Source organism: Periophthalmus magnuspinnatus, chromosome 4, assembly GCF_009829125.3.
Source record: "Periophthalmus magnuspinnatus isolate fPerMag1 chromosome 4, fPerMag1.2.pri, whole genome shotgun sequence".
NCBI lineage: Eukaryota > Metazoa > Chordata > Actinopteri > Gobiiformes > Gobiidae > Periophthalmus > Periophthalmus magnuspinnatus.
The window spans coordinates 6,891,805-6,903,855 of record NC_047129.1 but is presented as its reverse complement, the minus strand read 5'-3'; the positions used below and the strand labels follow the sequence as shown (position 1 = coordinate 6,903,855).

The window sequence follows — 12,051 nt, the reverse complement described above, 5'->3', positions numbered from 1 at the left end:
GAGGAGGCAGGGCTTCTCAGTTTTGCACATTTGAACAGAAAGTCAATGGACCAGTTTCTTCTTATTATTATTATGTTGTTTTAGATTAATATTGCAGTTTACAACTAACAAAACGTAAACTAAATATCGAAGTATGTAATACTTAAAGACTTTTTATATAAACCTGAAAAATATGTCTAATGTCTCCTCCATAACCCCCCATCTTAATGTAACACAGTCAGCCTCTCATCACCTCCTTCAAACCCTTTTATCCGTAATGCTGTTCGCCTCATCAGCCCCCCATCTCACACATTTCAACTGATCACCGCCACCTCTCTCTGCTGTCGTTTTGTCCTAGTTTAGAACATGTGAGTTATGAGTCCCTGTTTATTACAATTAAGACCCGGTTTAATCCTGATTTGGACCTGGTTTAGCTCTGGTTAAATGCTGGTTTAGTCCTGGTTTAGTCCTGGTTTAGTCCTGGTTTAGTCCTGGTTAAGTCCTGATTTAGTCCTAGTTTCGTCTTGTTTAGCCCTAGTGATTTGGTCCTTGGTCCTAGAGTTCCCATGTGGTGAATCACTCCTGACTTAACCTTACCTGGCACAGCGAGGTGCTTTTTGCTACTTTAGTGACACCGTCTTTAGGAAAGCTTTGGCTCTGGCTCAAGACCTTAGTATTATTTGCAGTTAATTTGCTAGTTGTGATTTGACATGATCTGCAGATGAGCTACAAGTGGGCAGGTTGCTGACAGGAACAAGCTTCTCTGTCATAAAATACATGAAATATAGTGTATATTTCATTAAGGAATTATTGCTGTATAGGGATTTCTCAGACCCACTATTCCTGTTAAGTCCTGGCTTAGTCCTGGTCTAATCTGCTCTTCCAGACTGTTTTTGATCCCTCTGCTCTCTTGGCTCGTCATCTCTAGGCCACATTTCCACTTATTACCTTCCTGTAGTTGTGTGGGTGTTGATTTTGTCTGTGCTCCTCTGACGAATCCCTTTGCAAAAACACTAAAGTGAGATGTAATTTAATTATTTTCTTTAGGCATCCGGATGGTGCAGGTCCGGAGGGGGACTTAGAGAGAGAGTAAATGATTGGGAGTGACGAGGCAGAAGAGAGACAGAGGAAGAGCAGAGCGCACCACTTTGGGCCAGAGTCACTCCCTTTGTTTACCTTTTCAGTTTAAAAAAAAGTCAGATTCATCCAGTTACTGCCTGACAGAAGATGTTTGTATTATGCACGGGTGGAAGAGGTACTTCAAAGGTGAACCTCAGTAAAAGTTGAAGTAAATGTGAAATGAAGTAAAAATAAGTAAACTGCATCTACAGGTCAACCTTACAACTGGAAAAAAGTATGTTTTTCTGTATGTAGTTACTGAAATTGTCTACTATACCCACTACTGAGAGAATCATAAAAGCAGAAAAAGAAATAATAAGATTCCTACATTATAGCAGATGTTGTATGTAGTTCATTATCTTATTAGCTTTGGATTACCGTGCTAGAAAAATGCCTATATACAAATAAGTTCTTTTCTGTCTTGTTCCTGTCTTTCAGTTGCAACCAATTGACTAAGCAGAACTTATTTTGCACAGTTACAGTAAAATAGCTCATTTGACATAGTGTTGTGTGGTGGTGGGCAAAGGCAGCACTTCTGGCTCTGATCCAGTTTGAATGCCCAGAGTAAATGTGCTAATAAAATGAGTTGTGTTTCCCAGGCATATTGTATTATTATATTAAATCCCCCACTGATGCTAAATGACCATTAGTGTTATAATAATTGCCTATTTAGCCAAACGCTCCACTGTGTGTCACAAATGAAATCTATAGGCCACTTTCCCGCTGGTCCAGAGTAATGTACAAACAAAATTACAACTGCACTGACCTAAATGTGATTAAACATTACAACATGCCAAAATTCATCAGCCTGCATTGCTATTTTTTTAACTATTTATGTTACACAGTAGTTTCTGACATAGAAGGCTTTTAGCTCGATCAATGCATGGGTCGCGATTTCTTTCTGACATTACCTTAAAAAAAACTGGTAATATTTTTGTCACTCAGCGGGAAGTGTGACTTTTTTTTTTTTGTCTTGATTCAATTTTCTTGTTTCCCATTTTTAGGTTCTCACAACATGGCGTCTCTATTTCATGGCGCCAAAGATTCCCACAAAGGTAAAGTCTAAAGTATAGCTTTCTTCATACAGTGTTCAGCATTGGCTTCACTGTTAAATCATTTATCTGTTTTTCAGGTAGAAACAACCTTCAATTTCTTGGAGATCAGGGCTTTGAATTCCCATCCAGACCACCAGGTATGTACCACACATCTTTTGTACTAAGGTAGATAAGGTGTAAGCTTATGATTATATTTTTTATTATACCTGTAGGCTGTTAGAATTGAATCAAAATGAACTAGAAACCAAGATACAATTACTAAAGATTTTAATGTTTTTCTGCTTCTAATTATTGCAAGTGTTAAACATGATTTCTAGTGGAGTCCAGGCTGTTTTTTTGCCTAAAACATAAACAAAACATAAATTGCAAATCTAATTGCAATGCTTAACAGAGAAATTGCAATTCGATATTTTTCCAAACCTTATCTGGTGCTAAAGTTGTAACATAAAAGCTGAACTCACAAAATTACTAGAACTGTATTTTCAGGTTATCATTGACACCGACAAATCCAGCTTCTCCCTGAGGTTTGAGTGCAGGGAACATCTCAACCATGTGGTCAATCATATCAACTACGCCCTGTCACGAATATTCAACAACTCCATCTTTGCGTGAGTGTCACAAATTCAAGAGCATTATACGATTAAACTGTCAATCAAAGGTTACAACTGAAAATTCACACTAAAAATTCTTGTAGATAATTTACTTATAGAATATTAGTTTTAGTAGACTTTAATCGTTGTCAGATATGTGGCTATGATAAAAAGAGCATTTACCATAAACTAGAAATTCATGTATGAACAGTATATTGTTTTGAATATTGTGAGAGGAGCAGCGCCTGTATCATTGTAATTTATTTTCAGTCCTCTGCTTTACAACGTTTTCTTCACATTTGCACTGCACGTTTACTTTTTTTTTCTTTCTTGCAGGCCGTCCATCTGCCACTCAGACAGTGACCTTTCAGAGGGCTCCAAGAAGTACTCTCCCAGCTCTGAGACCTCAGTTGAGACCCAGAGGGCATGTGGTATGAAACATTAACATCCAGCACACACACTGCAACACAAATGAGGACAGTATATTGTAAGACTGAAACATTTTTGTGTGAAAAAAAATACATTTAAATTATTTTGGGTTTTATTCCTATTCCTAACTTTCCTTTAAGCCCATGTAAATATAGTTGTTTCAGAAAGTCAGATCATAACAAAAGCTGCTGTAGTGCTTGAGGAACTTTAATCGTTGTTTCACCCAAAAGGGCACCCGGTGTAAAACTAAATCTAATCTCTAAAGATACAAATCACTACAAATGAAATCTCACCACTTGGCATTTGCCAAAGTAATCTTAATGCTATGCTTTGTCATCAGATAGAACCATCGATCTCAAGAATTTTTGCACTCTGTCAATCTTGCAACTCAGCTTACAAATCAGGGCACTTCATTCGGCAGACCGAAGCGGAAATTGGCTCTAAAAACTTAACAAATGCTCTCCCAGATGTTCCTTATACAGCCGCTGTCACACAAACTCATGATTGATAATTGGGGCGACTGTTTCTGTCTGTGAGTTTATTAGTGAAAAAGGCAGCTGTTCACATCATCTGAAATTCTCTTTTTTCTATTTTCCCTTCTGCCTGTCTCTGTCCCAGGAGGTTTCTCGGAGACCTACGCCGCTCTGTGTGACTATAATGGCATCAGCTGCAAGGAGGAAGTGCAGTGGGTAAGAGCTGAGAGTGCTATGTGGAGTGTTTTTGTACAACACTGTCCACAGAGGTATTGTGACGTTATATGGACCACAGAGAAATAGACTTATGGACCTGTGCTGCTGCTTGTAGGATGTGGACACCATATATCACTCCCAGGACAACCGCGAGTTTAACCTGCTGGACTTCAGCCACCTGGAGAGCAGGTGAGGAGCTCTGAACTAGTTTGAACTAGCTCGGACAGTATTACCTACAAGATGCCTGTGTAGGGATATTCAACATCTGAGATACTGAAAAATATACCTTTTTAAGATTATAATCTCTGCTGTGTTTTATTTTTTTATTTAGGGATTTGGCGGTGATTGTAGCATCAATGGCCTACAATACCTGGTTCACCAAACTCTACTGCAAAGACCTGCGTATCGTAAGATCAAACCTCTCCATTGGATTTTAGTATGTTGTAGATTAGACTAATGCTAAAATAATGTTTTGGCCCCAGGGCTCGGAGGTGGCAGAGCAGGTCCTACACACTGTCAGCAAATCATCCAGCCTCGAGGAGTTAACGCTGGAGAACGCAGGGCTCAAATCGTAAGCACTGGAACACATATTGTTTAGTTATAATTTGCTCATGGATAATCCTGCATCCATCCATCCATTTTCTTCCGCTTATCTGGAGCCGGGTCGCGGGGGCAGCAGTCTAAGCAGGGACTCCCAGACTTCCCTCACCCCAGACACGTCCTCCAGCTCCTCCGGTGGGATCCCAAGGCATTCCCAGGCCAGCCGAGAGACATAGTCCCTCCAGCATGTCCTGGGTCTTCCCCGGGGCCTCCTCCCGGTGGGACATGCCCAGAACACCTCCCTAGGGAGGCGTCCAGGAGGCATCCTGAGCAGATGCCCGAGCCACCTCAGCTGGCTCCTCTCAACGTGTAGGAGCAGTGGCTCTACTCCGAGCTCCTCCCGTGTGACTGAGCTCCTCACCCTATCCCTAAGGGTGCGCCCAGCCACTCTGCGGAGGAAACCCATTTCGGCCGCTTGTATCCGCGATCTTGTCCTTTCGGTCATTACCCAGAGCTCATGACCATAGGTGAGGGTAGGAACGTAGATTGGCACAGTCGAATGCCTTCTCCAAATCCACAAAAACACATGTGGACTGGTTGGGCAAACTCCCATGAACCCTCGAGGACCCGATGGAGAGTATAAAGCTGGTCCAGTGTTCCACGACCGGGACGTAAACCACACTGCTACTCCTGAATCCGAGGTTTGACTATCGGTCAGATTCTCCTCTCCAGTACCCTGGAGTAGACCTTACCGGGAAGGCTGAGGAGTGTGATTCCCCTCTAATTGGAATACACCCTTCGGTCCCCCTTCTTATACAGAGGGACCACCACCTCAGTCTGCCACTCCAGTGGTGCTGTCCCCGACCGCCACGCAATGTTGCAAAGACGTGTCAGCCAAGACAGTCCCACAACATCCAGAGACTTGAGGTACTCGGGACGGATCTCGTCCACCCCCGGAGCCTTGCCACCGAGATGCTTGCTAACCACCTCGGTGACTTCAGCCAGGGTGATGGACGAGTCCTCCTCCGGGTCCCCAGTCTCTGCTTCCTCCTCGGAAGACATGACGGGGGGATTGAGGAGATCCTCAAAGTATTCCTTCCACCACCCGACAACATCCCCAGTCGAGGTCAGCAGCTCTCCACCCGCACTGTAAACAGTGTTGGTGAAGCACTGCTTCCCCCTCCTGAGGCGTCTGACGGTTTGCCAGAATTTCTTTGAGGCCATCCGATAGTCCTCCTCCATGGCCTCCCCGAACTCCTCCCAACCCCGAGTTTTTGCCTCTGCAACCGCACGAGCCGCGACACACCTGTACTCATCGGCTGCCTCAGGAGTCCCACGAGCCAACAAGGCTCGATAGGACTCCTTCTTCAGCTTGACGGCATCCCTTACTTCCGGTGTCCACCACCGGGTTCGGGGATTGCCGCCGTGACAAGCACCGCAGACCTTACGACCACAGCTACGAGCGGCCGCATGGACAATAGAGGTGGAGAACATGGCCCACTTGGAGTCCATGTCTCCAACCTCCCCCAGGATCAGGGAGAAGTTCTCCCAGAGGGGTGAGTTGAAGACCCCTCTAACAGAAGGCTCTGCCAGGCGTTCCCAACAGACCCTTACGATACGCTTGGGTCTGCCAGGTCTGTCCGGCTTCCTCCTCCGCCAGCGGATCCAACTCACCACCAGGTGGTGATCGGTTGACAGCTCAGCCCCTCTCTTCACCCGAGTGTCCAAGACACGCGGACACGAGATCAGATGACACGACAACAAAGTCAATCATCGACCTCCGACCTAGAGTGTCCTGGTGCCACGTGCACCGATGGACACCCTTGTACTCAAACATGGTGTTCATTATGGACAAACTGTGACTAGCACAGAAGTCCAATAACAAAACACCACTCGGGTTCAGATCAGGGAGGCCGTTCTTCCCAATCACGCTCCTGCAGGTGTCACTGTCGTTACCCACATGGGCGTTGAAGTCCCCCAGGAGAACAACGGAGTCCCTAGTCGGTGCACTGTCTAGTACCCCTCCCAGGGACTCCAAGAAGGCCGGGTACTCTGCATTGCTTTTTGGCCCATAGGCCGACACAACAGTGAGAGACCTGTCCCCGACCCGAAGGCGCAGGGACGCGACCCTCTCGTTCACCGGAGTGAACCCCAACACAAAGCGGCTGAGCTGTGGGGCAATGAGCAAGCCCACACCAGCTCGCCGCCTCTCCCAATGCCAGAGAAATGGAGAGTCCAGCCCCTCTCTAATCCTACATTTAAGGCTTTTTAAAATCATAGTTTGTTATGTTTTGGCTTCTTGTTATACTTTGAATTTAATTTATTTTGACTGTACCAGAGCTCAAAGTGTGTGTGTTGAGTAGCTGAATGGGTCATATTAAATTGTCCATTGTTAGTGTGAACTGAGAGTCATTTTAGTGAGGTTTCAAACATTTTGTTAGTATTCTTTATAAAAGTAAATTCAAATTATCTGTGTTATCTTCTTGCAGAGATTTCCCACAGAAGATGTCAACAGCGCTATCAGAAAACCCTGGTTCAGTCATTCATTCTCTTAATCTAGCACACAACTCGCTCGACAACCAAGGTATTATCATTCAATTTAATATCAACAGTGGCATCTTAATGTTTTTTCCACTGGTCAATATTTTTTTATGGACAAATCTCCTCTGGTTCTTTGCCTTGGATTTACTCAGCAGTTAACTTCAAATTATAGCCTGTCTGAACATCCTTTCTCATTGCACCTGGCTAAATGCTTTGATCAGTGTAATTTGTCAGTCTTCATTGATGCAACACATATACTCAAGGTTAGTGATCTAGAAACGATATATAAGCCAGCCTTATCCCTGCATCCACCCTTCAAAACACTCTGTGAGAACCTTACCTTCTTCAACTCTGCTACAGTCTGTGCTGCCTCTGTCTCACCTCATTCAGGGTTTGGTTTTTATTTTGATAGAACACTCTACTTTTTCTAGTTAAATGACAAATGAGAAAAAAATATACATAGAGGTACCTCAGTTTCTATATTCTACAGGTAACATCAGTAAAAGTTTTGCAACTTTGCAGAAGGAAAATATACATTTGAACTGCAGCTTGTTTTTAAATGGATTGTCTAGTTTTATTGTCACAAGTAATAATGGACTTGAACTTTAAAGTGCCACATCAAATCAATAACACACAGCTTTTTACCATCTAAAAAATCAAAGGTATACTGTCTTAACCAGATTTGGAGAGACATCTATGCATTTCAAAACAGTTCCATGCATATGACTGAAAGCTTTTTTATTCTGCTCTCTTCTCTTTTAATAATAATTTTACGATGATTATTTATGATTTGACTTGTTTGTAATGTGATTTTAATTCTTTCTTATTCTGTAAACCACTTGAATTACTTTGTGAACAGATTGTATTATGCAAATTAACTTGCCTTGCCTATTACAGGTGTGTCCAACCTAATCCAGCAGGTGTGCCGCCTCAGCAAAGGACTGCGCCTCCTCAACCTCTCCAAGACCTCTCTCACCTCCAAAGGTTAGTTTTTAAAATTAGCATCCCCATTGTACCTAATATTTTATTTCTCACACTTTGCCAAGAAAGTCAGCTCCCTCAATGAACTCAGCCATCTGTTTGTCTAAATCTGATAAAACTAACGAGGCAGCTTTGACAGTTCCTCACACATTTTTAGGTCGCGAATATAAATCTTTCAGAGCCATCAGTAATAGTCCCTTGAAGCTCTTTCTTCATGCTTTTTGGACCAGTACTTTTCTGAAGCCCTGTAGGCCTCTTTTGCCCCCCGTCGCTGTCTCATCTTAGCTTTTACCCAGTGGAGAATTTAAATATTGCATCAAAATGAACAGATGCTTTGCACTTTTTCTTGTTACACCCGCTTACCTGCCGCATAGGGCAAATCAATAATGCAAGAGCACAAAATGGTTTGAAAATAGTACTACTACTGCCATTTGCTTTTACTCAGATGCATTCAACATACTACACCAGTTGATTCATTATAACTATATAGAACTCAGCTCAGAGAGACATTTTAATATTGTATTTATAGCTTGTTATATATGATGTTATTATTCTATATGAGTTCTCTTTCATACTATTTGTGTTGAACTCTGAAGAGTAGACTACAATAGACTTTTATTTGTGCCCTTAGGGAAATTAAGTGTACACATTTTTCCCATTTGTGTTCCTACAGTATTTACTACCAAATTGTTGCTCTGTTTGTTCAGGAATGGCGTCGCTGTCCCAGGCTCTGAGCTCCAGTGATGAGTACTCAAACTCACTGCTGCACCTGGACCTGAGTAAGAACCCCGGGGTCCTGTCAGGAGAGGACTGCTCGGTCAGTAACAAAGCCATGTGGAAACACTGTTCACACTTTTGTTCACACTTTCTACAAAAATAATGCAGATCTACTCTATTTCAAGTGGGACATTATTGTCTCCACAATAGTGTTGTCATGGATTTGAAACTTGATTTTGATATTGATTTGATACAATGTGAAAAATCTGTCATTTTACATTGTGGTCTGATAACACTACTTCTATTAAGGTTCAAGACCATTCAAAAACTATTAGGAAATTCATCCTATTTAAATTTAAAGCATTACCGAATCGATATGTATCAGGCCACTGATTTTTCATAACCATACTCCGAAGTAACAAATGAGCACTGAAGCAGCTCTAGTATGTGCTGTAGCTCACAGTTTGCTTTGTCTGTTTCATTCCTCTGCCTCATTTAACAAAAGCTTTCCTCTTTATCAATGCAATGGCCTTGATTCTGAAAAAGAGCGATCCTTACAGTAGATAGCTGTGTGCCTATAGCTAGCCATGAGCTTGCTCCATCGATCCAAGTTAGTCAAATAATGTACTTAAGAAGTGCTCTGGAGGTGTCATAGGTTTATTTATGCAATCGATCTCTAGGTTAGACATTGCAGTTACTTAATATATAATATCTTTTGTGTTTCAGAAGTCTTCAAAATGACAGGAAGCCATGTTTGTTTTGTCTCATTTACGAAATACTAAAAAAGTTATTTGATTTTTATATTTTAGGAGATTTTCTGATCAATCAATGAATAGAAAAGTTCACAAACTACATGTTCTTTATTCTAAATTATGCGATTCTTTCAACTGAACTAACCCCTGCTCCTTTGTTTTCAGAGCTTATATCTGTTTCTGTCTCAGCCCAACTGCCTGGTCCACTTGGATCTGTCAGGCACAGATTGCTGTGTGGACTCTGTGAGTAATCTCGGGATAATCAAATGTTTACGTGAGACTTTTAAATAAATAATGTGTGTGTGTTGGGGCCAGATTAACTGTTTCCACCCTGTGTCTAACGCAGCTCTTTGGGGCTCTGCTGAGGGGCTGCTGTGCTGATCTCTCCTTTCTCAATCTTTCCAAAAACTCTTTCTCTCACAGGTTAGTACAAATTCATAGCTTTTTATGTACAGTACAGAGCAAACATACTTGTAAACAAAAATACCTACAGCACTTTTATTATACTGGCCATATCTCGCAGTGGTAAAAATAAAGTGCCCAAGTGGTCTTTATATCAAGCCACTTAGGATTATTTGTTTAAGTGAGTGAAGTTGGCATCTTTGATCAATTATCTCCTTCAAACAGTGATCTGGGTCGACACCAAAAGTGAAAAAAAAAATACTTCAACATCTAAAAATATCCTTAACAACAAATATTGACAACATTTTTACACACTCTTTAAATCTAAAACTTTTGCCTGGTACTGTTAACCTAGTGAGACACCCCTCCATCATTCAAATGGCCCATCTTATTCTCTCTCTCATTTCTTCCTCTGCCTCTTTCACCTGATCTCATCTTTATCTCCCTCCTAATGGGAAATCAGAATGAGCTTTGTGGGAATCACTGTGTGGGTGTGTCGACTGCCATTTTAAACCAGAGCCCTGTGCGTAGATAAGACTCATGAATATTTGAGCAGAGAGATTTATCATTTGACCCCAGTTGCTCTGTCTCTTAAACCGCCTGAAAAACTCAATTTCTCATATTGTGTTGGTTGGTGTTCTGAATCTGCATAGCTCTTGTACTTTGTACATTTCTGTCAACAACTTTCTCTTTCTGATCAACTCATTGCACCGACTCAGCCTTAAATCAAGATTTGGCTTGGCTAGTCTGATTATTTGTGTTGACATTGTTACAAGATATTTTTGTATCCATTTGTTGCATTCCTTACATTTGTTGCATTCCTTACAAAAATCACCTTGTTATCTGTTATCTGTGACAAAAAGGATAGAATTTTAAAATAAGTTTGAGATTGACTTGAAAACCACTTGTATGTTAGTATATTATGTGAAACATGTTAGGTAGTAGTAGGTCTGGGAGATATGAATCTAAAAATCGAATCGTGATCTCCTCCCTGTGATAATATGCTATTTTGGTAAAACTGTCATTTCAAGATAGTCTGATTTTTTGTTGAATGCTGCGCGATAGTTACCACCATCTACTCCTCCTATTGGTCAGCCACTATCATTCTCTGCGTGACTGGTGGCTGCAACCAAAGTTTAACCAAAAGTGATAAATGCATAGCACACTCAGATGGCCGATGTCCAAAATTTGTCTTTTTTTTTTTTTTTTTTTTTTTTTTTTTGTAGATAACATTGCGGTAAAAAGCCGTTGTTAGACTCAGATCATTTATTTTTCTTGCTGTGGATGACAGTACACAAAATGGTTGCCAAGCCAGGTGCTCATATCCCTCTCCAATGAATCGTGCATTTGCACCTCTATAAGGACATTGGCGTGTGTTTTCTGTTTCATTTGGTGGCTATAACCAATCAAAGTGAAGAGTGAACAACAGATAACTAGCGACTTCTTAAAGATTGCATAAAATATACTAAGAAAACATGAACTGTGATAAAAATTGATATTGTGATCTAGCTCTAAGAACAACCCCGGGAACAAGGACAGTGAACTTTGACTTGGACTTTGGTATTATTTCTCTTTGATCCACTTTGTTTTCTATGTTACAGAAAAGTGAAGGACACGTTGCCACTTTTCCGACAGTTCTTTAGCTCAGCCTTTAGTTTGAATCATGTCAGCCTGTCGTCCATGAAACTGCCCCCTGATGTACTAAGGTACTCTTCCTGTCTTCTCTTATTCTCCTGCTCTTTTATCAGAAATGCAAAAGCAGATTTGTAAAGTTATGCACTGTCGCGCTGTGTCTGCCTCCTGTGTTTCATCTCCTTGTCTTTTCTCTGATCTTAGTTTTTTTTTTTTTTTTTTTTTCCTTCAGGGCTCTACTAACTGGGTTAACCTCCAATCCTCATATCAATGACCTTCATCTGGACATTAGCAGCTGTGAGGTAAGAGTTTTTCACAAGTAAATGGTATACTATCTTTACTTATTCTTGTTTGTTGACCATATAAAAAAAACACAACATTAACATTAGATAGAAGTAATTATCAAAATTTGTGACTGGCTGACCAATATCCAATGTTACCTCACCTCATATCAGACGTTGCCGTGTTATTCTTAAGGTTTCTACAGCCCTACATACATTCTTCATTTTGAATTGTCATGTTTCCAGTAGTTTCCTACATATTATATCCTATTATAATTAGTGATAAATGCACCAAATAGAGAATACAACATGCACGTGCTGCTCAACAAATTCTTAGACTTCCT

General features: G+C 41.3%; 1 protein-coding gene across 4 annotated transcripts in view; it reads left to right on the top strand.

Moving 5' to 3' along the window:
* LOC117369451 (capping protein, Arp2/3 and myosin-I linker protein 3-like) overlaps positions 1 to 12,051 on the top strand; it is a 33,912-nt gene that overhangs the window by 5,253 nt on the left and 16,608 nt on the right. For all 4 annotated transcript variants that reach the window (XM_055221420.1, XM_055221421.1, XM_033964684.2 and 1 more), the window contains exons 3-17: positions 2,103 to 2,153; positions 2,231 to 2,290; positions 2,640 to 2,761; positions 3,080 to 3,174; positions 3,791 to 3,861; positions 3,977 to 4,050; positions 4,193 to 4,268; positions 4,344 to 4,432; positions 6,891 to 6,985; positions 7,840 to 7,926; positions 8,631 to 8,740; positions 9,558 to 9,635; positions 9,739 to 9,815; positions 11,396 to 11,500; positions 11,659 to 11,728. In XM_055221420.1, coding sequence (XP_055077395.1) covers positions 2,103 to 2,153; positions 2,231 to 2,290; positions 2,640 to 2,761; positions 3,080 to 3,174; positions 3,791 to 3,861; positions 3,977 to 4,050; positions 4,193 to 4,268; positions 4,344 to 4,432; positions 6,891 to 6,985; positions 7,840 to 7,926; positions 8,631 to 8,740; positions 9,558 to 9,635; positions 9,739 to 9,815; positions 11,396 to 11,500; positions 11,659 to 11,728 — 1,260 coding nt within the window. The remainder of the gene's footprint in view (positions 1 to 2,102; positions 2,154 to 2,230; positions 2,291 to 2,639; positions 2,762 to 3,079; positions 3,175 to 3,790; positions 3,862 to 3,976; positions 4,051 to 4,192; positions 4,269 to 4,343; positions 4,433 to 6,890; positions 6,986 to 7,839; positions 7,927 to 8,630; positions 8,741 to 9,557; positions 9,636 to 9,738; positions 9,816 to 11,395; positions 11,501 to 11,658; positions 11,729 to 12,051) is intronic.